The sequence below is a fragment of the Bos taurus genome, chromosome 19 (assembly GCF_002263795.3).
Source record: "Bos taurus isolate L1 Dominette 01449 registration number 42190680 breed Hereford chromosome 19, ARS-UCD2.0, whole genome shotgun sequence".
Classification (NCBI taxonomy): domain Eukaryota; kingdom Metazoa; phylum Chordata; class Mammalia; order Artiodactyla; family Bovidae; genus Bos; species Bos taurus.
This window is the reverse complement of record NC_037346.1, coordinates 39,736,909-39,763,024: the sequence shown is the minus strand read 5'-3', so window position 1 is coordinate 39,763,024 and position 26,116 is coordinate 39,736,909. Positions and strand designations below refer to the sequence as shown.

Genomic DNA, 26,116 nt, shown 5'->3' with positions numbered 1-26,116 from the left:
AAGAGTAGCCCCTGCTTGCCCAGTTAAAGGAAGCCCACATGCAGCAACGAAGACCCATCACAGCCAAAAATAAATACATAAAGTTTTTTTAAAACTTAGCAAAAAGAAGAGCAAAGCCCAAAGCAAGCAGAAGGAAAAAATAAAGATTAGAATGGATATCAGTGAAACAGGAAACAAAAACAGTAACAAAATCTGTAATCATTGAAAAAAGTTTTTTTAATTGATAAACCTAGACTAAGAAAATAAGAGGGTAGACTCAAATTGTCAAAAGCAGACAAGATGAAATGTTTGTCAGGTAGTATCATAAATACATTTAATCAGACAACCTAGGTGAGATGGACCAACTCCTGGGAAGGTACAGATTAACATTCTGAATAAATCTGTAGAAGTAAATACAACAATTCAAAATTGTCCCACAAAAAGAAAAGCACAGGCCCATATGACTTCACTGGTGAGTCCATCAAAAGAAGGAAGAATACTAATACTCAAACTCACTCATAAAGTAAAAGAGGAATAATTCATAACTTGTCCTGTGTGGCCAGTATTTTTCTGATACCAAAGCCAAGCAAAAACATCACAATAAAAGGAAGTCTACTATATTCCTCAGACACAGAGATGGAGAAATACTTAATAAAGTATTAGCAAACTGAATCCAGCAACATATAAAAGGGTTGGGTCTTATCTAAGTGGGATTTATCCCAGAAATACGTGTGGTTTAACATCTGAAAATCAATTAATGTAATTTTCCATAATATTAGAATAAAGCAGAGAACAACAAACTTTTCTGTATAGGGCTGGATAAGGAAATATTTTAGGCTTTGTTGTTCTTGTAGTCTCTGTCAGTGTCAACTCTGCCAGTGTTTTACAAAGTGGCCACAGATAGTACGTTAACAAATGAACATGGCTCTGCTCCAACAAAACTTTATCTCATGTTGCTGAGACATAGTTTAATGTCACATGTCACAAAATAGTATCTTCTTTTGACTTTCTTTCAACCATTTAAAAATACCAAAACCATTCTTGACTTCCTGGACATACAAAAATAAGCAGCTGCTGAGATTTACTGTCCTCTGGAATGAATAAAGGACAAAAACCACAGGATCATTTTCATTGTGATGGGCAGCTTCTAAACTGGCCCCCAAATAATCACTGCCTCTTCCTGTTTGCACTTTTGTGTAATCTTCTCCCCTTGAGTGTACACTGGACATAGTGTCTCATTTTCTAACAATAGAATACTGCAAAAGAGATTGTGTATCACTTTGGAGATTAGGTTCCAAAAAGACTGTGTCTTCTATCTTGCTCTACTTTCTTCTCCAGCTCTGGAAGCATTCTGCCCTCTTGTGAGTAGCTCTGTGAAGAGGCCCATGTGGCAAGAAACTGAGGTCTCTGGCCAACAGCCAGCAAGAACTTAAATTCTATCAAAAACCAAATGGGGAAGCTTGGAATTGGGTCATCTTAAGTCTGCCAACCTCCACTTAACCTAAATGAGTTTGGAAGGGAATCAGTATCTAGCGACCTTTGAGATGGTTCCAGCTGTGGCTAGTATACCTTGATGGTAGCCTTGTGAGAGATCTTGAGTCCAAGTCACCCTGCTGTGCTGCCTGTGCACATATTCCTGACTCATGAAAACTGAGATAATAAATAATTATTATTTTAAGCTGCTCGGTTTTAAGGTAATTTGCTATGCAATAGTAGAACTAACTGATGCTTCATTAGATGCAGTAAAAGCACAGAACAAACTCTTAACACTCATTTATGAATCTCCTGGTGGTTCAAATGGTTAGGACTCAGTGCTTTCACTGCTGGGACGCAGGTTCAGTCCCTCATTGGGGAACTAAGATCCTGCAAGTTGAGTGGCACCGCCAGAAAAAAAGCAACAAAGAATAGAAAGGAGTTTCCTTAGTATGATCAAAAGCTTCCATGAAAAACCTACTGAGAATAAGAAATACCAGATTTCTACACTGAAAAGCATTAAATTATATATCAAGAATATATAGAGAAAGCAGAAGATACTAAGAAGAGATGGCAAGAATACACAGAAGAACTATACAAAAAAGATCTTCATGACCCAGATAACCACGATGGTATGATCACTCACCTAGAGCCAGACATCCTGGAATGTGAAGTCAAGTGGGCCTTAGGAAGCATCACTACGAACAAAGCTAGTGGAAGTGATGGGATTCCAATTGAGCTATTTCAAATCCCAAAAGATGATGCTGTGAAAGTTAATATGCCAGCAAATCTGGAAAACTCAGCAGTGGCCACAGGACTGGAAAAGGTCAGTTTTCATTCCAGCCCTAAAGAGAGGCAGTGCTAAAGAATGCTCAAACTACCACACAATTGCACTCATCTCACACACTGGTAAAGTAATGCTCAAAATTCTCCAAGCCAGGTTTCAACAGTACATGAACCGTAAACTTCCAGATGTTCAAGCTGGATTTAGAAAAGGCAGAGGAACCAGAGATCCATTGGGTTATCGAAAAAGCAAGAGAATTCCAAAAAAAAACACATCTATTTCTGCTTTATTGACTATGCCAAAGCCTTTGACTGTGTGGGTCACCACAAACTGTGGAAAATTCTGAAAGAGTTGGGAATACCAGATAACCTGACCTGCCTCTTGAGAAACCTGTATGCAGGTCAGGAAGCAACAGTTAGAACTGGACATGAAACAGCAGACTGGTTCCAAATTGGGAAAGGAGTATGTCAAGGCTGTATATTGTCACCCTTCTTATTTAACTTATATGCAGAGTACATTATGAGAAACGCTGGGCTGGATGAAGCACAAGCTGGAATCAAGATTGCTGAGAGAAATATCAATAACCTCAGATAGTGGATGACACCACCCTTATGGCAAAAAGCAAAGAAGAACTAAAGAGCCTCTTGGTAAAAGTGAAAGAAGAGAGTGAAAAAGTTGACTTAAAGCTCAACATTCAGAAAACTAAGATCATGGCACCTGGTCCCATCACTTCGTGGCAAATATTTGGGGAAACAGTGGAAACAGTGGCAGACTTTATTTTGGGGGGCTCCAGAATCACTGCATATGGTGACTGCAGCCATGAAATTAAAAGATGCTTACTCCTTGGGAGAAAAGTTATGACCAACCTAGACAGCAAATTAAAAAGCAGAGATATTACTTTGCTAACAAAGGTCTGTCTAGTCAAGGCTATGGTTTTTCCACTAGTCATGTATGATGTGAGAGTTGGGACTATAAAGAAAGCTGAGCACCGAAGAACTGATGCTTTTGAACTGTGGTGTTGGAGAAGACTCTTGAGAGTCCTTTGGACTGCAAGGAGATCCAACCAGTCCATCCTAAAGGAGATTAGTCCTGGGTGTTCGTTGGAAGGACTGATGCTGAAGCTGAAACTCCAATACTTAGGCCACCTGATGTGAAGAAGTGACACGTTTGAAAAGACCCTGATGCTGGGAAAGATTGAGGGCAGGAGGAGAAGGGAACGACAGAGGATGAGATGGTTGGATGGCATCACTCACTCAAGGGACATGAGTTTGAGTAAGCTCAGGGAGTTGGTGATGGACAGGGAGGCCTGGAGTGCTGCATCCATGGAATCACAAAGAGTCAGACACTGAGCAACTGAACTGAACTGAACTGAACTGATACAGAGAACATTCTTACAGTCAATAATAACAAGGCAATCCAATTAAAAATAGGCCTGACCTTCCGGGGCGGATGTCACCATGGCGGCGGCCTTGGCTCGGCTCTGGCTCCGCTCGGTCAAGCAGGTTCGGGTTCAGTCTTGCCCCTTCCAGAAGAACGTGGAATCGACAATTTCCTTCCTCCAGGCGGTGAGCAGCAATAAAGTTCGCTCCACGAACCTCAACTGCTCAGTGATTGCGGACGTGAGGCATGACAGCTCCGAGCCTTGCGTGGACGTGCTGTTCGGAGATGGGCATCGCTTGATTATGCGTGGCGCTCACCTGACCGCCCAGGAAGTGCTCACTGCTTTCGCCTCCCACATCCAGGCCAGGGGCGCGGCGGCGAGCAGGGACAAGCCTAGCGCCAGTACCGGGTGCTGACAGCACAAAAGAGACCAGTCAACAGATTTTAACCCAAGACTGCTAAGGACACTTATTTAAGAAGAACTTAATTACTTATATCACTATCTGGAGGGCCACAGAATGCCAAAAAAAAGAAGAGGCCTGTGACTACAAACCTAACCAATGTTTATGGGACGAGGAAAGACGAGGGGTGCGGACAAATTTGAATTTATTTCAGTTTCTTACCGTCACTCACTGCTTAACCCTTTTGAATTTGGCTTTTCCTTCCACTACTCAAGGTACCTCTTACTCTATTAGAAATGCTGTTTTCTCAGTCCTCATCTTTCCATTTCAGTCGCATTTGCCACTCTTAATACACTCCTTGTGGAACTTCTCTTCCTCTCCGGTCCCTTGTCTTAACCATAAGGGTGTACTACTCTCCTTTCTTTTATTTTTGGGGCATCTTGTCTTCTGTCATGACTTGAACTGTCCTCTTGGGTTAAATCCTATATTTGTGGTGGGCTCTAATCTTAAGTTCTGTGCTATATAGTCAGGGTACCTACTACCAATTTTCGCCAAATTCCAGCAACACTTTCTGTCCAAAATAAAACTGATAATCTTGCATACTGTCTATAATGATCGTTGAACAACGGCAGGTTTGAACTGCAGGGGTACTCGTATATGCCTATTTTTAAAATAAATACTACATGATCTGTGGTGGTTTGGGGAAAAAAAAAAAAAATAGACCTGAGACTTCCCTGGTGGTCCAGTGGTCAAGACTCTGCACATCCATTGCATGGGGCACAGATTTGATCTTTGGTCAGGGAACAAAGATCCCACATGCCACACAATGTGGCCCCAAAAAAAGAAAATTAATCAACTGATAAAAGCCCTAAGCACTTAGACAGACCTTTCACCAAGGAAAGAGATGATTGGCTATGTTCAAGAAAAGAGTGTTCATTACTAAACTGCAGAAGAAAACCACAAGAGGAAGTTTGACAAAGGCATTTATGATACATTTGGGAAAAGTTGAACACAGACTGGGACTGGGTGTCAGACATTAAGGAATTTAAATCCTTATATGTTAGAAATATGTCTGAAATATTTGGTGAAATATATGGTGAAATAATATGTCTGGGATTTCCTCTAAAAGATTGGAACAAGGGAAAAAAAGGAAATAGATGAAATAGCGAGAGTAGAATATTGGTAGAATATTGATAAATGTCAGAGTTTAATGATGGTATATGTGCATTCTCTGTTAGTCTTGAGAGTATATTTGAGATTTTCCATACCTGAAAAAAAAATTTAAATGAGGAACTTGACCACTGTGAGAAAAGAGCTTTTAACAAATTCATAAAGGAAAGCAGGCAGTAGTATTACATAACTTAGTTTCTTTCAGCCTAACACTAGTCCATCCTCAGTATACCTTGCAAAAATCTGATTATTTTGTTAATGCCATGCACAAGGTTATCGTGAACAGAAAGAGATTTAAGTGAAAGAGCAGAGACAGCTTTTGGTTTTCATGTATCACAACTTGCTAGCATGTTCTAGCTAGCTTTCTGGTGTTGTGAATTTACAAAATGCCTGTAAATCTTTTACCAGCACAAATGTAGTCACTGTGAATAGCTATTAATGTTTCCAAATGTGAATCAAGAACGATCTTCCCCCTGTGCAAATTCTTATACACAGCACAACTTTTTTTATCCTTTGAGAACCTACCTCTTCCTCAAGGTTAAAGATCCCTGGATTTATAACTACTTTTTATTAATATTTGGGGTATGGAAATTTTAGTTTTTGTAATACTTGAGAATCATGTATGAAATTCTAAAGATGTGTTCTTATTTGTTTATTGAAAATTATGTATAATATTATTATATGCTTAGTAGACTGTGTTCATATTTGTTTATTATTTTCTCCTTTTTCAGTACATGTACTAGCCTTAGCAAGTTTTGTTCCAAACTCAGGCACCTTGACTTGGCTTCCTGTACATCAATAACAAACATGTCTCTAAAAGCTCTGAGGTAAATTTCTTATAACAAGAATGTCCAATAATCAGAACAAATACTTATTTAAGTTGGAATTGAAAGAAACTTTTGTTTTATAGATATGTACTGTGGTTCAAAATTGACCCTTTGTTTTACCACTTGCCCAAATTATAGGACAAATTCAGATGAAATGACTAGCAGTAACTAGGATTTCTGAACAGAATAGTAGTTTGTACATGAATGAAGTGCTTAGCACAGGATTCTGTATGTAGTAAGCACGCAGTAGGTTTTCATTGTTTTAATGTGATTGTAATTTTTAAAACTGCATTACAAAAAGATATTTCTTGAAAGGAGGGTGAAGTGCCCATTCTCTTTGCACTTTTACTTTTTTATCAGCCTTTTATAAATGATTATGGTCCCATGCATTACTTACATTATGAATAATAAGAATTAAACTATTAAAAGAAGAAATTAAATTTAGTTAAGTAGAGTGTAAGTAATATGAAAATGTGGCTCCTTCTATACTTAAGAACACATATATCTAAGGCTGGTTGGTATAGTAAATAAGGTAGTATAACAGTGTTCATAGTTTATAGCACTTCATGTAAATGAGCTCATTTATTTGAAAATCTTGTGAGGTAGACACTTTCCAGATAAAATCTAAAACACTTCTGAATCCCAGTTATTGTGATTCAACCATGGGAGGTAACTGAATAAGTCATCCTTAAGTTTCTCAGAGTCTATAAGAAGAAAAAAGACACTTAAGTATGTTTTAGTACAGAGGAATAAGTGTCAGGGTAAAAATGAATGCATCAATTTGAGGAGAACTTAGAAGGACTATTGCTAATCTTGGTCTGAGAGAGGCTTTGGCAGACTTCCTGAGGTGACTGCCTGAAGTAACACTATTAATGCTGAAGAATGAACTTGAACCAAGATCCCTGGCTTTATTTTATAAAACCAAGCAGTATTTTCCAAAAAATGCCCTAAAGCTTGGGATTCTTCTATAGTTTAAATGTATAGTTAAATTAAATGTAAATTAAATTTAAATGTATAGTTAATTCTTCTGTAGTTTAAATCAAAAAATGAAATAGTATTTGATAGAAGGCAGAGATCTAATATCATATATCCTAAATTCAGCCTGTGTAAAATATACCCTATATATGTCCCAGAAAAGAAAATTTTGCAGATCCTTTGTAATTTTTAAAAGAAAATTTTCCATGTCCTCATTACTAATGCTTTGATAAGTGCTTGAATTGTTTGATAGAAAACTTTGAGATTGAATCTGATTCTTCATTAATTACTCTGTTAACTTGAATGAATGAATCACTTAATTTCCATTTCTTGTCTGAGACTGTTAAAGTTGTGATAAGTGCAGAAAGAATATATTTTGAAAAGTATAAAGCTCCATAAAATCTAACATATCTGAAAAACAGCATTGTGCTTGAGCTTGTTAAGGTAGATTTGAGCTAGTCCTCCTAGTGGTGTCTCCCACGTGAACACCGCAAGCATTGATAAATATGCCTTTTGTTGTTATGGAATAACCAATAAAATGAGACATTGGTGCCTTTAGAGTTGGATTTAGTCATATGTTTGTTTCATTTGTTTTATTCCTAAGTGAGGGATGTCCACTGTTGGAGCAATTAAACATTTCCTGGTGTGACCAAGTAACCAAGGATGGTATCCAAGCTCTAGTGAGAGGCTGTGGAGGTCTTAAAGCCTTATTCTTAAAAGGCTGCACACAGGTAATAATAACTCCCTGTCTTAACTTTAGATTGATAGAGGCGCCATGAGCTTGGTGGGCAGCCCAGGATGTTGGCTAGAGAGATACGTAGTTGTGTGTTACTAACCAAAAACCCATGCTTACCAAAAATTAAAGTATTTTCCCTAGAGTGAAAAAGTAGAAGAGGGAATTCCTTAGACGCCACGCTTCCACTGCAGGGGGCGTGGGTTCAGTCACTGGTTGAGGAACTAAGATCATGCATGCCATGCAGCATGGCCTTCCGCACCCCCATCCCGGCCCCCCAAAAAGGAGAAAAATTAACACCTGACCAAAGATAAAATTTTTGATGAGAGGCAAAGATGAGGAGAGAAAATCATATAGAACAGGTGCTGTTGGCAAGAAAGGTTTCATGTAATTTAATCTGAAAAGAAAACACGCTAGGTTGTCAACTGCCTGAGACCTTGAGCTGGATGTGCAAAGTTTATAGCAACCTACATTTTATAGTGTTGATGCTTATTTCCTGCCAGTCACATCACAAATCCAACATATTTTGTCATTAAAATTTTTAATATCTCAGTGTTTTACAGTGGGGGAAAAAAGGATTTGACATGGTAACAACATGTGGAAGGAAATGATCAAGAGTGGGTTTAGAAGTGACTGACAAAGTAGGGCTATGCTCTTATTCCCCCTTTTTTTATTAAAGGTTGCTAAAACCATGCCTTGGTTTCTGTTTTTCTTTTAATGCCCTCATTCTTTCACCATAATGGGAGGATTTCCCATTGTTTGAAACAGAGCTTCGAAAGTATGACTGCCTTAAAACAACAGCTTGAACTTCTGGTTATTTATGGAACCCTGAAAAATATTGATTGGGATGCATCATTATAGTCAAGTTACTTGCCATCTGGTCTCAGCACTGTACTCATAGCAGTGATCTTCCAGCAGTAGATAAACTGCAGATTCCTCTCTCAGCTCCTGCTCCCAAAAGTTTGTTAAGGAACTTTACATGGAGTGTAGAAATGTGAAAGTTACTTTAGTTTCAAAATCCTTCCGGAGAATTCTGTGAAGAATATTTAATTTATCAGAAGAAATATCCATGAACACTAGGCAGTGCTTATCTTTCCCTTGATTTGGTGGTACGAAATTAATGTGGCCCAAACTGATGACAAAGACTAATAACTGTACTAATCATATGAATTGCACTTTTATATGATCCTTTGAAACTTCGTTAGCTACATTTAAAATGTATTGATGAATGTGTACACTCTGTGTGTGTATGTACACTCTTAAACCTTTAAGATTTTAAAGTTTTAAAATTCTAAACAATATCAGTAATAGTTTTTTCTCTCTCTTTTTAATTTTTCTAGCTAGAAGATGAAGCTCTCAAGTACATAGGTGCACACTGTCCTGAACTGGTGACTTTGAACTTGCAGACTTGCTTAGTAAGCAGTCCTTCCAACCGCTCTTTTGTGCTAGTAATTCATTTCAGTAATGTTAAGAGTTTCAGTCATAATGACCAGCAGTTTGTCCACTTCATCCCTGAGGATTCAAGTAAACATCATGCTTTTTTACATGCTCAGCATTGCTCACTCCTAGGGCCTTTGACGTAGATGAGATAGAGAGTAGCTTATACAGAATTCCAAGTAAACTCAAGTACAACTCCACCCCTTTCTCTTCTACTTAGGAAAACTTACTTTTTAGAAGTAAATTATTCATAAACTTTGGTCTTTAAAATATTTTTGGTAAATTAATTGCAGTCACATCAATTTAAGATCTATCAGTCATGACTATTGGGGACCACTGATATAAGTAGATGACAAGCAAAGTATACCCTTTAAATTATTCTCAGTTAGTATTTATAGTTTACATTTGATTTGTTTATTTAGACTATCAACTTTTTTGTGTCTATCACAAAAAAGATTTTGATTTTGGATTTTGCTCGTAGAATTAACTGAAACTATTCAGGATCCTAGAACAGTGACGGTACACCTTTAACTTTCCTCTCTTGCCTTAAAAATTACGTATGTGTATTACTTTGGAGTAAGAGCCTCTCGTTGCAGTGAAAAAAGTTAGGGTTTTCCTTGTTTTTGCTAACCCTTCTGGTGGTTATACTTTCTGTTTATTCTTTGGTCACTTGAGACTTAAGAGCACAGTGGTCATTTTAGGGTGACACATATAGGGCCATGTTTTGTGCAGTTTAAGCATCCTGTCCTTCCAGCCCTTAAGCTGCTACTGTTGCTAAGTCGCTTCAGTCATGTCCGACTCTGTGCGACCCCGTAGACTGCAAGGATGGTGCTAAAAGTGATGTTTAAGATGCTCCTAGAGACTGAGTTAAGGAGATGATATTTTGATTCCCATAGTTGCTAACTACCAGAAATTTGCCTACTTTCATTTATGAAACTAAAGTCTTTGGCCTGAAAGAAAGATCTTACACAACTTTTGTAAACATGAAACTGTCATCTTACAGTGATAGGAAAAAACTGATACATCTTCAGATTTTATTTATGTACACATGCACAGGTATTACATGTTTATGTTACATATAAACACATACATACCATGCCTAGCGTTTACCGTTTTGGTTTCCTTTCCTCTACCCTCTGGCATAAAGAACCAGCTCCGTCATGTGTTTATTTTACTGTTTACCTTCACCCAGATCTTAGGGCGTGAGTCATTCCATCCGTCATTCCTGTGCAATGTGATGAAATGATTCTCAGCATTCATAAGACTTCTTGAAGTTTCTGCCCGAAACTGTTGAAGTGACCGAAGTATGTACTTAATGCAGTCTCTTTTTCTTGACTAAGTTGAAAACATAAAAGTTTAGTAGATTTTTACTCTTTTTAAAAATCATGAGTATTGGTAATATGACTTTCTTCATCTTTTTTCCTCAATAATCCCTTACAGAATTTAAAACGTGAAGGAAAAAAAGGCAGCACAGCCCTCACAATACTTTCCTGTGTATATACACCTTATCAACTCATTCTTATGACAGATCTTGTATCTGTCTTTGCATCCATTTTCAGTTGTGTGTTCTACAATACTGAGAGCGTACTGATTTAAGCAATGAATATTTAAAGTTTGAGGGTTTTTTGTTTGTTTTTGTTTGTTTGTTTCAGTTGTCCTTACAACCGAAGAATACTGCTTGATTAAACAGAGATGACAGGAAAGCTTTATTCTGAGGCTTACACAAAATTAGTGAATCTATCAAGATAGGGATAAATTAGAATGTTGATTATATCCAATATAAGATGTTTATACGTGACACCTTTTTTTTTTTAATGTAACATCTTCTGTGTTCTTTTTCATTTTAAAATTAAAACAGTAATTTGAAACATACAAAATTTGAGTTGGATACAACTGTTTCCATTAAATTAGGATAGTCTTTATATTATAAAACTGAAATTTAGAAATAAATGGATCTATGGTTGATATAAGACTGCAGTAGTGTCATCCACAGGTTGTTAAAGTAACTTAGTATCAATTTTGAACTTGTAAATGTGTTTATACTGTTAAAATACTGCTGTTCTTATCTGTTTTCTAGGTTTTAAAATCATTTAATTGAACCTACACCAAGATGCACCCCATGCTGTTCCCAGTCCTGTTACTCCCATTAGGTTAAAAGAACCCCATTATAGCTTCTTCCCTTTGCACCAGCAATGAGCACAGATTCTCTTGAAAACTAAATCAAAAGGAACTGGAAGGAAGAAAGAAAGTGTTCATTTTCTTTTAGGTCTGCTACGTGATTAATATCAAATCTGCTTTTATTTCTTTTTGGCACTTACTTCACAGAGGTAACTTTTTTTGTCTTTATCTTCTGCTAAGTTACTGATAACTCTGGGTTTTTCCCTCTTGTTTTTTTAGCAAATCACAGATGAAGGTCTCATTACTATATGCAGAGGGTGCCATAAGTTACAGTCCCTCTGTGCCTCTGGCTGCTCCAACATCACAGATGCCATCCTGAACGCTTTAGGTCAGAACTGCCCTCGGCTTAGGTAAACATTTTTGTTTATCTCAAAAAATCAGAGAAAAGGAGCAGCAGCCTCCACTCATGCTCATTCCTTGGAAACTTGAAATTTCTAAGGTAGACTCTACAAGGCCACTACTACCTTTTCAGATGCCTACCTACTTGCTTCCTACCTCATTTGATTACATGTAATTGGCCTGAACCTGGGGGTCATAGTCCTCATTTTCTACTTCTTGCTGTCCATACTAGAATATAACTAGTACTAAAATACCAACATTTTATCTCATTACTTGAGAAAAGAAATAAAGTCATTTTCTCTTATTAATGCTTTCATGTAATTTCTTTCTGAAGAAAATTTATAGAGGCCTACCTATTCTATTGTAGTAATGATGTCAGGTACATAGCGGGGAATATTTAAAGCGAAAAAACAACTCTTTTGTACTGATGGTTTTAAAGCAAGCTTTATTTCTCTGTGGCTCCTCTTCTCTACCTGAGTACAAGATTGGCTGAATGTTTACTAAGAATGCTATGTTAGCAGACACATGGCATCAAGCCCATCTTGATTTTCAGCCTTTAAAACAAAGCTTCATTGTACTTACATATTAAACGTGTCAGCCATAAACGACTTACAGATATTAATTCATTTAATCATCATAACACCATATAAGCACTGTTATCACCTCTATGTTATAGATGAGAAAACCAAAGCACAAAGAGGTGGAGTAAACAGTTCAAGGTCTCACAGTTAGTAAGGGAAGGAATAAGTGTTCACTCCCAGGCAGTCTAGCTCCAAAACCTACAAAACCACTTTTCTTACCTATAACAATCATTGTAAACCAATAAAAACTTTCTTAAAACTTTTTTGTAATGATCTGGCCATGGGCCTTTATATGGTTTTGCTTTAACTTTTTTAGTAATTTGTAAGCAAACATACAGTGTTCTTCGGTATTGTCATACAGACACCACCAGACTTTGCACAGAAAAGAGCTACTACTTTTGATTCCCCAAGCCTGTGGTTGGTGTTTAGGGTTGTGTTCAGCAGTTCCTGAATAGGAGAGTGACTGCCAGCTCAGCTTCCTTCTCTGCTGGGCCTCCCTGAAAGCCTGTGGGAGGAGGCAGGAAGCTTAAGGATATTTTTTTTCATATATATGGAATTTCTTATTTGGGACAGGCCTGTGATTAACCAGTCCCTTCATCGTATTTTTAAAAGCTGTTTAAATCTGAGTGAACCTACATGTGAAATAGGGAAAGAGAATAATTTACTTTAGCAGCAAGATTAACTGAAACAGAGTATTTATCTCCATTTCCTTTGTTTTCTAGGAGCAGGCTGCCCTCTGGGGGTAAGCAGTATGCTATCACGAAGGCTTTTTAATGCATTTATCATGCATTTTGGCATTAACTACAAGCTTCTATTATGTTCTTCTGATTGCGTCACCCTGAAATATATTTACAGGACCACTTTTTGATGACTCCATGAAAGAGAATGGCAAGATCTGTATACAGACTTGCTTAGCTGTGAATGTCATTCTGTGTTACATAGACCTTAGGGAATAGGAGGTTGTTTTCTTAAATTCTTGCTCTTTTAGAAGACCCAGTTTTCAGGGACCAAGGGGTTGACTTTCACTTTGTTTTTTTAACAGAATATTAGAAGTGGCAAGATGTTCTCAATTAACCGATGTAGGCTTTACCACTCTGGCCAGGGTAAGTGTTTTCTTCAGGTTCTGTAGGCTTTGTTCAGGATTTTTAATTTCAGAAGAATGAACAACATAGGGAAATGTAAGGAACAGAAAATTGAGGAATGGGATGTGGGAGAATACATCTGTGGCTGGTGTTCCTGAGCATTCTTGGGCAGAAGCTTCAGGCAAGTGCTCTGGAAAGGTAGACATGGGTTGGAGAGCATGACACTCCTTCAAGAGACTTGATTTTCCACTTTTTCATAAGATGCTAGGTTAAACTGAGCAGGCATTTCCTAGTGCTTTGTGAAAGATTTACTTGGTTATTTGGTGTGCAACTGGTGAATGAATGTTGAAAGAAACATGTAAGCCTAATCTAAATGGAGAGATTTTTTTTTCATTATATTTTTAATGGAATAACTTGGCATGAAAAGGTAGGAAAACCAATTACATTTATGGTTTTAAAGTGAAAGTGAAGTCGCTCAGTCGTGCCCAACTCTTTGCGACCCCATGGATAGTAGCCTGCACCAAGCTCCTCCGTCCATGGGATTTTCAAGGCAAGAGTACTGGAGTGGGTTGCCATTTCCTTCTCCATAAATGGAGAGATGTTAAGAGATTTTCTGTATTCTCCACAAGATATTAATACATGAAGGGGCTTTTAAGTCACTGTATAATAGTATTTAAAGTATACCATCTTTGACCAGTGTAATGGACCACGAGAAAGGGCATTTGCTTTCAGGGCAGATCAATGGAATACTAATGGGGGAGGGAACAGGGGGCAGCGCTTGGCATAACTAGATTAAGACACAGATTCCCTTCCTGTGCTTCCAAAGAAATCATTTTCATTAAATTGTTTTTGGTTGAAAGGATCTCTATATTATCTCAGTGAATATTCAGGAAATTTATTCCTTTGGACTTCTTAGATAGTAGATACTTTAAGTGTGGAATAATTGAGAAATTCACTATGATACAGGCCTTTTAAAAAAGTGTAAGTAATGGAATAAGGTAGGAAGTGGTATTAAAATGACACCAGTTCTGAAGCTCTTGAGATTTCATCGGTACATTTAATACCATTTATTTTTTTGACCTTAATTTTTTCCTGTATTTTAAATGTTTTTTCTATAATGTTGGGTTGTTTGTATTTTTCAGAATTGCCATGAGCTTGAAAAGATGGACCTGGAAGAGTGTGTTCAGGTAAGATTGTGGATTTTTACTCGGAAATACAGTATAATAGAAATGTACATAATACATGCACGTCGGAACGTTCAATTCCCTACCCTCACATATTATAGAGCCTGCTTGCTGTCCATTTATTGAGGTGTCATCCAGGCATACCAGGCACAGGTGCTCATGCAATTTGTGCTAGGAAAATACATGTCATCAGTAAGGTTGCCATTAGAAAGAAAGAAGGATCAGGCATTCAGATCATAAAGATATTAAGATATTTCTTTAGATCTACAGGGTTATGATACTAGTAAATAATTAAAGCCCCACGACACTGATAGATATCTGTCCCTTTTTAGCTTAATTGGACCTGGAGCCTCATATATCATAAACCCTAGAGACCCAACTCTGTGTGGAACCCTGTCCTTCAGGCAGGCAGACTTACTACCTTATTAACACTTTCTTTTATTACCAATGTTAAGAGCTTTGAGTTTGTTGGTTGGGTAGGGAGAAATTTTAAAGGGGGACTCCTGAAAAGAAGGTGGACTTCCATGATGATCCAGTGGTAACGAATCTGCCTGCCAGTCCAGGGGACATGGGTTTGATCCCTGGTCCAGGAAGGTTCCACATGCCACAGGGCAACTAAGCCCATGCGCCATAACTGCTGAAGCCTGTGTGCCCCAGAGGCTGCGCTGCACAGCAAGAGAAGCCTTTGCAATGAGAATCCCGAGCACCACAACTGTAGTAACCCAGGCTCACCAAAACTAGAGAAGGCCTGTGCACAGCAATGAGGCCCAGCACAGCCAAAATAAAAACTTTTTAAAAAAGCAGTGAATTTTTTTAATGGTAAAAATAAAGAATAAAAGATACTTCGGTAACTATAGCAGCTATATATTCAGTAACTCTATATACTCCAGGTAACTGTTTGTTATCTGGACACTACTTAGTACCTGTCAATCCTAATTAAACTAAAACATGTTCACGTCCGTCTCTTGCACGTGCCTGTGTGTCCTTTCCGGTGTCCACTCCTTCTGAATGATGCACACATGCTTGCCCACTATAATCCCCTACCCCTGCCATTTCTTAGCCCCTGTGGAGTTATGTGATTTATAATAATAATTTCAGAATTGGAGACAAATTTGAAAAGAAACGCTGATTTACTTTTCATCCTAAGATAATTATGAAAGACTGTTGTTTCTCAGGAGTTTTTCCTTATTGAATGTTCGTAGTTAACCCAGCAGCTTCTTTCTGCCATCCTTGAGGGAAATAACTGACATACCAGTTACCAGTCCTGAGTTGTGGCATTGTTTGTAAAAATATGGGTTAGATATCTAAAAACTTGAGGATGTTCCTACATTAATTTTTTTCATGGAACAGTGTCTTCTGATTCACTTCCGTGATGGTTCTAAGGAGATCAAACAAAGTCCAGTGGGTAGAAGTTATGAGGGGACAAGTTTTCGTTTATTTCAAAAACAATTTTCAACGGACCTGTTCAAAGATGACTAGATGAATTTAAGTCTAGCCTGGATAGATTCTCAAAAAACAGGTTCTGGTAGCTGATGGGATTTCAACCTTAAGATTCTGTTGTTTGATAATTATCAGGATATCAGACTGGAAGTGTAGTCAAATGTGGTATGGCCCATGAGTTTTTTGCAGTTACACCTAAAATAAGCTTACATGTTTCTTTCAGATAACAGATAGCACATTAATCCAACTTTCTATACACTGTCCTCGACTTCAAGTATTGGTGAGTTTGACTTTGGAAATTTTATATATTTATTGAATTTATTCAAAACTGAGCTCTATTGGTGTCTGGTTACCATCTTGGGAAAGTATATTTCTCCAAATTGTCAACTTACAGAAGACCAAGGGAGGACTTGTCTAAGGGAGAAAGATAGAAACTGGAAAAGTTAAATGTTTTCTCTATCGATGCTTAGAGATTGAAAACTGACAGTTTTTCTCCCTCCTGCATGAATTACACTCCAGCCTGAATGATGCTTAAATTTCTAGAGATCCAAGAGATGAGATGGCCCCAAATACAGTCTGCTTCCTTCTCACTGGGACTAAATGTTCCTATAAAACAGAACCAATCAAAGCTTTACTTGGAGGGAGTTTCTGCTACTGCTTCCAGTAACACTGTGAGAAAGAATTCAGGTTGTCTGTTCTGTATCTAGGCTCATTTTTGGTGTTCTGTGGCACATTAAACCATGTTTCAGTCAAGGGTTCTGTGTTTCACATGGAAGAACCAGGGATTTAAGGAAAACTTGTAAAGTTAACAGGTGACCACATCTTACAGCTGTAAGAATCATCTTCAGGTAATAAACTATTTGGGCATGCCCTGCATCAGGTATTCAATATTTAGTCCAAATTTCAAAAAAATGTTTACAGGAAAAGCTTGAGTGCCACCCCCACCCTTGTCCCAGTAAGAGAGGAAAAGTATTAATAATTTGTGTGTCAAGAGGGTTGTGGGAGATGTCTTATTTTGTTTATGAACTATTTCATGGTCATTATAGGAATTCACAAGATGTATTTAGAATCACCCAGAGAAATGTTGATCATTGATTATCAAAAGCAGAACCCCACCAACTCTGATATGCATTCTTCATTTCACCACATGGCTCTAGTGATGGCTCGATATATTTCGGAATCAAACCAGCAAGCTCTTTTTCCTGGTTACACACAGGCCTCTGATTCAAAGAATGCTATTAAATATTTCAGTGTCCTTCCCTGTTCTATTTGGCTGCAGAGTCTGTCTCACTGTGAGCTGATCACAGACGATGGAATTCGTCACCTGGGGAACGGGGCCTGCGCCCATGACCAGCTGGAGGTGATTGAACTGGACAACTGTCCCCTAATCACAGATGCGTCCCTGGAGCACTTGAAGAGCTGTCACAGCCTCGAGCGGATAGAACTCTATGACTGCCAGCAAATCACGCGGGCTGGAATCAAGAGACTCAGGGTAAAGATGGCAGCATCATCCTCTGGCTCTAGTTTCTCAGCACTCTTTCTTTTTTTCCCCCTCCATTTCCTTTTCTAAGGTTTAGATTCCTGTGATTTATGTATTTACTTGGATTTTCAACAATGAGAAAAAAAGATGGCAGGGAAACCTAAGGGTAGATAGTTCTTTCCTGTTGTTCCTGATGGAAGTTTAGCAGGATGAAAAAAAAAATGAAAAAATATTTAGTTAAATGGGGTTTAAATTTTTTAATTTGTATAGCCTTTCATATCAAACTCTTGTGCTAGGAATCTTTTTTTTTTTTTTTAAGACAGCAAATGGTGGTTGGATCACCATTTTTTACCTTTTATTTTTGCCCCATCCTTCATAACAGACTCATGTATAGCCAAATCACTGAAAGACAGGTTGCCAGCAAAGAGGTTATAAAAGACTGGATGAATCTTTGTGTTGGATTGTTCTGCTCAACAGACATTTATTGGAACATCTGCTCCACACCTGTTGTGGGAAAGGCCCTCTGCTTAATTTGGCCCTTAAAACCAACCTTTAAAAATATCTGTGTTGGCCTTAATAGCATCGGAGTGCATAAAGGAGCAGCAGATTTAAGTTGAAGTTCCAGTTGACCTCAATTCCACCTCTCCCTTTAGACCTGGAGGACTGAGAATGTAATTGCAGTGGGAAGGCCTTGCATCCGTATCTCTTCTTTACCAAAAGAGGAAAGCCACAGGTCATCCAGAGCTGCTTCTGTGGCCTATGGTCCCTAGGTCTGCCTGGCTGGATTCCACCCCAGCCGGGGATTCCACCTCTGAATCCTCAAGAATCACTTAGCACTCTTCCAGTCTAGCTATCTGTGTGCATGTCTAGACTCCTAAGTTCCCTAAGAGCAGGATCTCTATCTTGACCATTGTCCCTTTACAGAACTAGCACAATGCCTTGAACATAGTAGGAGTTTAGAAACCATTTATGTAGTAAATGTTAGAAACATGTTAGTTAAAAGAGGATAATGGGTTTTTAAAGATATCAGAGGAAACATTGTCCATAATGGCTTGGAAAAAATTAATTTTTAAGTTTATATAATTTCTTCCAGCTATGGGAATCCAACCAGGAATCCCTTTGGGACAGGTTAAGAGATTAGCATGACCTTTGCCCCCAGTTTTATTATTATGGACGCAGCAGCCAAAGGTATGTGAACTAATATGGTCTTTTGGAATAATCTGGGATGGTATGAAGTAGAACCTAGGTCTCAACATGCTGTCCGTGCTCAGCCTCTGTTCTGCCTTCGTGTCCACTCAGTCCCTCTGGTTTTTCTGAAAAGCAACCTTGCTGTTTCTGTTGAAGGCCTCCCTCTTAGTAACGTTTCTGTCTTGTTTCAGACCCATTTACCCAATATTAAAGTCCACGCCTACTTCGCACCTGTCACTCCACCCCCATCAGTAGGGGGCAGCAGACAGCGCTTCTGCAGATGCTGCATCATCCTATGACAATGGAGGTGGTCAACCTTGGTGAACTGAGTATTTAATGACACTTCTAGAGTTACCGTGGATCTCCATTGGAAGCAACCCCAGTGTTCCGGGCAAAGGTTACAAAGTGAGGGCGGTGTCCAGATCCCCAGAGCCACACATAAATACACATACCCACTCTCACCCTGACCCAGTCTGTCTCTGTGACCAGGGGACTGAGTTCGTGCTGGCTTTATCATGTGGATTGGTAAAACTTAACCATTCCTGTTGGATGTGCCCAGAAGAAAATCATAAGCAAGGTAGATGGAAGGGGGCATTCCAGCAAACCCAGTTTTACTGCTACTGTGGTTTCTTTATTTTGTTAAGGGGTTTCTTTGGCAATTTTGGAACAGCAACTGCAGTCCTCCAGGGTCAAGGAAAGCATAGAAAAACAATACATGTTGTATCAGGGACCAGAGGGAAAATTTCTTTGCATCCTATAAATGGTAGCCATCCATTGTGAGATGACTAAAGAGCTGCTGTGCTTCCTTGTTCCCATGCCAACATGCTGAGCATGCTCACAAAGAAGGCTTGTCCATTCCTCCTACTGTGTTTTAGTATTTGGCCCAGAGGTTTGCTAAATGGTTGCATTGAAATCACTGTGGTCCAGATGTGATGACTTATTCACTCAAATTGTCACTGTCTGTAGCACACTGTGTACCTGTCTTTCATTCTCTGTTGCTCCCTCCTGCACTCTTGCTCAATCTGTCATCTGTTCATAGTCTGCTTACTCACACTCAGTTGTTACTCCTTTGCTGTTGTTGTGTTTACAATTTGCATTTTGGATAATTAGTTGGGGTTACCAAACATTTTTAAAAGAGACATTATCAATAAATATTTTTTTAATTCTAAATTTTACCATTAGGGGACCCTGCCTGAATCTTTGCCAGTCAAGAAAAATTATGAGAAGAAATTGAGCTAAGACTATTTTGATGAAAACAAACTTTGCCTTTTGGTCTTTGTTGTATCTTGTGATAAATGATAATATGCATGATACACCCAGTATTCCCCTCTGCACATTTTTCCTTCCATCTAACTTAATGAGGAGAGAGAAATGCATTATTAGAAAAGAGTGGAATGGCAAATCCCAAAGCTGAAACTGAAAGCCACCGCCACCAAAGCTCAAATATTGTGTGTTGACCAAAATCTAGGTGTGATCAGTGGCATCTCTGATTTGTGCCTGTGAGATTTGTTCTACTTTAGCAGGAATGCTGCTCAAGGAGTTGTGCGATTGAGCTGGGCTGTTTCTCTTTTTTTCCTCCCATTTCAGCTTATCAGGGATGCGAGAATGACCCTATCACAGCTGGTCAACTGTACATCAGTGTTTGGTATCATATCTAATGTTGGAGCCTCAAAGGACTAGAACCTTTTCAGAACCCATCAGCCATCTCTCTCTTGAGCACAGACTTTCCATGAATGAAATATCAGAGAAGCCAGGTAAAGGCATTGGGGTGGCAGAAATAGAACATTGAGAGGAAGTAGGGGGTTCAGTGTGTTGGGCAGCCTGGTCACCAGAACTTAGAGCAGAGTATTCAGTGTCCATGACTCAAAGTCAAAGAAGAAGTTCCCCCCCATCAAAAAAAAAAAAAAAAAAAATCATAGAGGATGAGGGAAATAAAATAAGTTTCTGAAGTGTAAGAAGTAGATTTCTAAACATCAAGGTTAGAAACCTTGTGTGATTTTTTTAATAGGATGACTTTTGGTTTTTTAGGACATTAATGTGCAACGCACCACAATCTTAGGTCATCTTCTACATGATCCAGGCTGTGAAAAGGCTTGTTTTAATGCTGCAGGTGTTAGTAATACTAGCATATGTAAGAATAAAATGTGATTTACTTTTCCATAAGCAATTAGTTGAAAAGGTCCTAGGAACCTACTATCCACCATTAGTTAGCATGTTAAATTTATTTTAAATCTAATTTTATTATTACACCCTTTTAAAAGCTCAAATTATATGTATTTTTCATTTCCTTTCCCTTATCCTCTTTTCAGGTTACCACATAAGGAATATATTTTTTAAAAGTGAGACCCACTCTCCTGGCTATATCCCACATATATACATATACACATTTGCACACACACTTCTAAATGTGGTTGAAAATATTCAGATCCCCAGGTAACTCACTCAAACAAAACTTATATATATATATATGTATGTATATGTATTTAGGGGGCAACAGCTCTAACATACAAAGTTTAAAAAAAAAAAAATAGTGCCTGAATAAAACCTTGATTTATTAGTGAGTGTGGATTTTAATTTCCCAACAGTTGAAGTTCTTGAGGTACTTCTTTATTTAAAAAAGGAACAAACCTATTCACTAGTACATGAATGTCTTGAAAATGCTGTTTCTCTTCTCAAAGAGTGCACCCCTGTGCAAGTCTCTGCGGGCTTGTGCAGGTGAGAACAGAGTCAGTGAGAGCATAAAGGCCCTGGAGTATGCAGCACTGGTGTGTATATGGTCAGGCAGGAGCCTTGTTCCTTTCTCAAGAAAACTTGAGGCCCATAAAGCTTGGAAGGACATGTATTTTTATGCCAATCTGAAACCTGTGTCGGTTAATGATACAGGACTTTGAGAACCCATGGTAAGTTTTGGTCAAGTGGAAAGGGTCCTGTCATTTGAACGTAATATTTCCTGACTCAACATTAGGAAAAACTTATTGGTCTCTTTGTCTGATTCTGGAGTGTGCCTTCAATTAAAAAAAAAACCAGAGTGAAAAGTGAGAAGAGATTTGGGCAAAGTAAGAAGGTATCCTCAAAGTTATTACACATCCAGATCATCTCTTTTCTAAGCATCCTTTTCCCCTTATGGTTTCCAGCATCATCAGTATCTTTTACATCTTCATTGACCCTACCTATGAAGGGAATGATTCCAGCTTTTTTTTTTTTTTGCATAGACTTCTCCCATTTCCTTTATATACCCATCCTTGCCTTCTATTTAAAGCTTCACTCCCAGTGATACTGCTAATTTATTTCCATGTCTTCAATCTGGCTTCCTCTCTGAATTCTTGTCCTGATCTGGGCAACCTTGAATTCAGTAACTGTAAGGCAGCTCAGGCCATTTTTCACTGAGTGATCTTTGGTGTGTGCTTACTGAATTTGAAATCAAACTGTCAGATATAAGGAATAAGGGAATCTGGCTTCTTCCCTTTTTTCCAATATTTGGAATATGAAAGCACATTGTGCTTTTATGTAAAAAATATTTCTCATCTTATTCTGTTCTTTAGTGGATGTAAAAGTATTACTTAAGTGGTTTTTATAAATTTCCACATCCATTAAGTTGATTTAGTAGACATGTAAGTCAGAAATTTTTCATATTCCTTATATCACCTTTTAGAGAGAAATCTGGTGAATATTTTTATGATGCTTTATTTCAGGCTTTCCAAACTGTTTGAATGGTTCAATATAGCTACAGTGCTGTAGCAGTCAAGTTCTTTTATTTCTTCTAATTGCCTTGTAAAATGCACTGTTACTGGTTTGATAACCCACAAATGCCATGGGAGGCTAAACAAAGTATAAGTTGGAACCTGTCTTAGTTTGAAGTTGTTAGGAAGTGTGAGAGTATCCCAGGAAAGAAGAGTTGGTTTCCTACCTGCCTATGGGCAGCGTATCCTTGGTGACTATGTTATTTAGAGCAAGGAGCACTTGGTCATGGTGGACCCTTGTCCATTTAATGTTTATTGAGCTGAAAGTCAGATTGCTCATGACAACTGCCACGAGAGAGGAAGGGTTTAAAGGAAATCGGTCTGTTCTGCTTTTTTACCCTCCCTGTGTGCATGATTTAAGGTTAATTTTCTATCCCTGTTGTGCATCCTGGCTGACACTCCTTCATTGGTATGCTTTGAGCTTCCAGAACATTTTATTAAAAAATTGCCTTCTCTATCTGCCCACCAGTTCTAGGATCTTTAACCACCTCAAACCTAAGCCATGTGAATTAGTCAAGTCTTGTTTGAGAAGACAGATAGGATGTTTCATTGGAGGTCTTGAGGCAGAACCCTCCCCCTTACAATGATCTTGAACCAAAGAACCCTAAAGTGGTAGGAGGGTGAGGGGAGTCACAAAGTCTCAGCCTCTCACCTTTATTTCTATCATAAATGTTAATTAGAAGATTGGAACATACAGAAACCTGTATACAACCATTTCAGTAGGGTATAATTAATCCAGGTAATTTGGCTTGTATTTGCTGTGTCCAGATGTCCAAATGTAACATGTCGACATCTCCAGCAAGAGAGCATGCTGCTCTAACTTGCCCTCCCACTTGAAACAAACTTTCTACCATTTGAGGCAAGTGAGTTTTCTGCATGAAGGGCTTCTGCAGCCCACCCATCCCCCTTCCCCATACCCCAAGGCAAGTCTACCTGTTTTGCCCATTTTTATCCTTAAGAACATCAGTTCCACATCTCGGGAACCTTTGATCCTTAAGAAAGTCAGTAAGAACTTCTCAGCTGAGTCTGAGTGAATCTTTGGAGCCCAAGAGAGGTACATTTAGTTTTCAGCAGGAAAAAAAAATTGTTGGACAGGTTTACATGGGTGTTAAGAAAAAATGCCGTAATGCAATTCTTTCATCTCTGCCTCCTGTTTTTGTTGAGTAAGCCCTTGGTAGAGGTTAGTTCCCAGGTGTCGGGACTCAGTGTTTCCTCAGGCAGGGTGGTTCACTGCCCTTTTAGGAAAAAGAACCATGAACAACCAAAACTATATCAGTTGACCCTTTTGGTTTTCTGTATTTTTCAGTGTCTTGTTTTGAAGAATCAGGGTGGGGAAATGGTAGTTGCAATTCAAAGTGAAGGAGAAAATTGGTTCTGGAACTGGGGTACTTTGCTTCAGGTACGAGCATCGGTCCTGAATATGTAGAAACAACTGCCTCGCCTGTAGGCAGATTTACTTTCCATCTAATGAACTCCATGCCCTTCTTCCTGGCAAGGAGGGCTTCTACTTTGCACACAGCAGACCAGTGTCACCCAGAAAGGGATCGGCACCTCTGAACACCACCAGTGCTTCCCAGCAACTTCTGGGTGTGGTTTCCACCAGAGCAAGAGCAGGTAGGAAGTAAATGAGAGTCCCCATCTCAGGGAGAGATGAGGGAAGAGAGCTGTGCAGACACATGTATTCTCAACTGCCAAAGCCCCAAGAACGCAGGAAAACCTTTGAAGTAATTTCTTTTTTTTTTTTTTTAATTAAAGTGAAGGAAGAAAGCTTTGCCCCACTAAGTTTTGGCTTGCAGCGTCTCTTATACTGCTTATTACTATTAACTCAGATCTGTCCCACACTGCTGCTCACATACATGTATGTGCTTGTTACCTTAGCCTAACCCTTCTCATTCCCTGATGTCATTATTCTTTGTTTTCTTTTTTTTATGGCACTAGTGAATGAGAACCTAAAGTCTTAGAAAATCCTAACTTGAAAAAGGAGTCTCTAACTGGCATGGTTTGATTAATTCCTTTACCTTTCCCTGCCTAAAGACTTGAATGATTTTCTTTCCTAGTGCTATATAATAGACCTATAATAAGTGAAACCTTTGCTGCTACTTTTCTGGGTTTACATCAGTTTTTTGTTTTTTTTCTCCTTCCCTTCTCTTAAGAATAATTTCTTATCTGTGCTTCTCTGATGACTGTTAATTTCTAATAAGTACAGGAAGAGGTGAGCCTGAGATTTCTTCTCTCACTTCCCTCCTTACCCTGCCCCTGAAAAATACACTAACCTCTAACATATACAAGATCTGTGAGATGGGGCTCATCATAAGATACTTGGGGATTTTTTTTTTCCCCTCACCATGCTGCAGCTCTCAGAGTTGGCCCCTGAGGATCTGTGACTACTCAGTCCGAAGAGTTGCTCCAGGGAGAGAAAGGCCTTAATTTTGCCTTTCTCCCTTCCTGTTTTATGATCACCCTTCAGATGCCTCCCATTCTGGCTGCCTCTTTTTTCCTCCTCCCAGGAATTGTTTTCCAAGTAACCTGCCTTGGTCGTTTCCCAACTCCTCTCCTCACCTTTGCCCACCTTCCAGTGACCCTGAGAGCGCAGACCTGAGAAACAGGCTGTGCAGAGCTCAGAGAACTGTGAGGACTCCCCCTGCCTGCCAGACTCTGCTTGGGACAGAGATGGATGGGTAAATGGTGCTGTGGGAGAAATTTTATCTTCAAATCAGGCTGTTTGACCCTTTCATGGCCCCGCCTCCACCCCCACTCCCTGAGGAAGGGGTAAAATGCAGAGAACAGTTGACTGGCAGGGTCTGATCCCCAACATCGCTGTCTGGCCTAAGCCTTGTCCAGCCATTCGGCCTGCCCTGGAGTGAGAGCTTCGGTGTGTGGGAGCCGCTGCTTGCTTGTTTCTCCGCCAGGCCTGCCCCAACACTTAGCCAGTCCCTGGGGCCAACACAGTTCCTCCGTGGTGACTTAACAGCAGCTTCCATTAGCTGTCCAAGCAACTGTGTTTCCACCCAGTACTTTTGGCGCTTGAGATTGGGGGGTGGGGGGGAGGGAGGGTTATTTAAAATAAATAAAATCCAAGGTGGCAGTAGAGGATTCCTTTTGCTTTAAAAATCTTTGGACTAAAAAAAAAAAAAAAATGTTTTTTATATATAAATATATAAAGTAAATTGTTATGTAACTATTATTGTTTCCTGTATGTTCTAATTTTTGTTTTATGATGTAATTAAAGGAAATAAGCTGTGAAGACTTTTCATTTTGCTGCGGAAATAGCCTGACTTGTAGCTAAGATTCTTAATGTCCTTGAACCCCTGGTGTGTAAAGGCCCCCGAGGCTCAATCTTTTTGGCATCTTTATTTTTTTACTATCCTTTAATTAGTACTCTTCATTAATTTTTTTAAGTATTTAGTATCTTTTCAATAGCCTTTTCAACAGCCTTAATACCCTGCACTCCACTTGTCTCTAAGAAAAATGGAAGACATAAATCAGAGTTTCTAAAAAACCTTTGTCTTAATTAATATGATAGTAACAGTTCAATCTGAGTTCCTTATCTGTGCAGAGAATTGCCCTTAGACTAAAAAGGAGTGAGGGAGTAGTGTAATGGTTAATCAAATAAATTCCATGGTAGCCCCTCTATCTCAGTTCTTTGCTGGTAAAGTGGGGACAGCAGTACCTGTTTTAGAGTTGTGGAGATTAAAAGCAGTAACAGTGGCATACAGTAAGCACGTTACCTGCTTTTACTCGCTTC

General features: G+C 38.9%; 2 protein-coding genes across 6 annotated transcripts in view; both read left to right on the top strand.

Moving 5' to 3' along the window:
- The window catches only part of FBXL20 (F-box and leucine rich repeat protein 20), a 105,409-nt gene extending 79,794 nt beyond the window's left edge, over window positions 1-25,615 (top strand). For 3 of the 5 annotated variants that reach the window (XM_024979915.2, XM_024979918.2, XM_024979919.2), the window contains 9 exons: window positions 5,919-6,014; window positions 7,594-7,720; window positions 9,063-9,137; window positions 11,557-11,687; window positions 13,300-13,360; window positions 14,482-14,526; window positions 16,187-16,243; window positions 17,243-17,455; window positions 18,823-25,615. In XM_024979915.2, coding sequence (XP_024835683.1) covers window positions 5,919-6,014; window positions 7,594-7,720; window positions 9,063-9,137; window positions 11,557-11,687; window positions 13,300-13,360; window positions 14,482-14,526; window positions 16,187-16,243; window positions 17,243-17,455; window positions 18,823-18,930 — 913 coding nt within the window. In that variant the 3' untranslated portion in view covers window positions 18,931-25,615. The remainder of the gene's footprint in view (window positions 1-5,918; window positions 6,015-7,593; window positions 7,721-9,062; window positions 9,138-11,556; window positions 11,688-13,299; window positions 13,361-14,481; window positions 14,527-16,186; window positions 16,244-17,242; window positions 17,456-18,822) is intronic. The other 2 variants (XR_003030626.2, NM_001435015.1) reach the window with 2 other exon arrangements.
- Window positions 3,674-4,135, top strand: LOC132343066 (large ribosomal subunit protein mL53). The gene has a single exon (XM_059878529.1). The coding sequence runs from the start codon at window positions 3,694-3,696 to the stop codon at window positions 4,030-4,032; it is 339 nt and encodes a 112-aa protein (XP_059734512.1). The 5' UTR covers window positions 3,674-3,693; the 3' UTR covers window positions 4,033-4,135.
- Window positions 25,616-26,116: the final 501 nt, after the last annotated feature.

Excerpts from the sequence above, each read along its gene's own strand:
- LOC132343066 (XM_059878529.1), top strand. The coding sequence starts at position 3,694 with ATGGCGGCGGCCTTGGCTCGGCTCTGGCTCCGCTCGGTCAAGCAGGTT.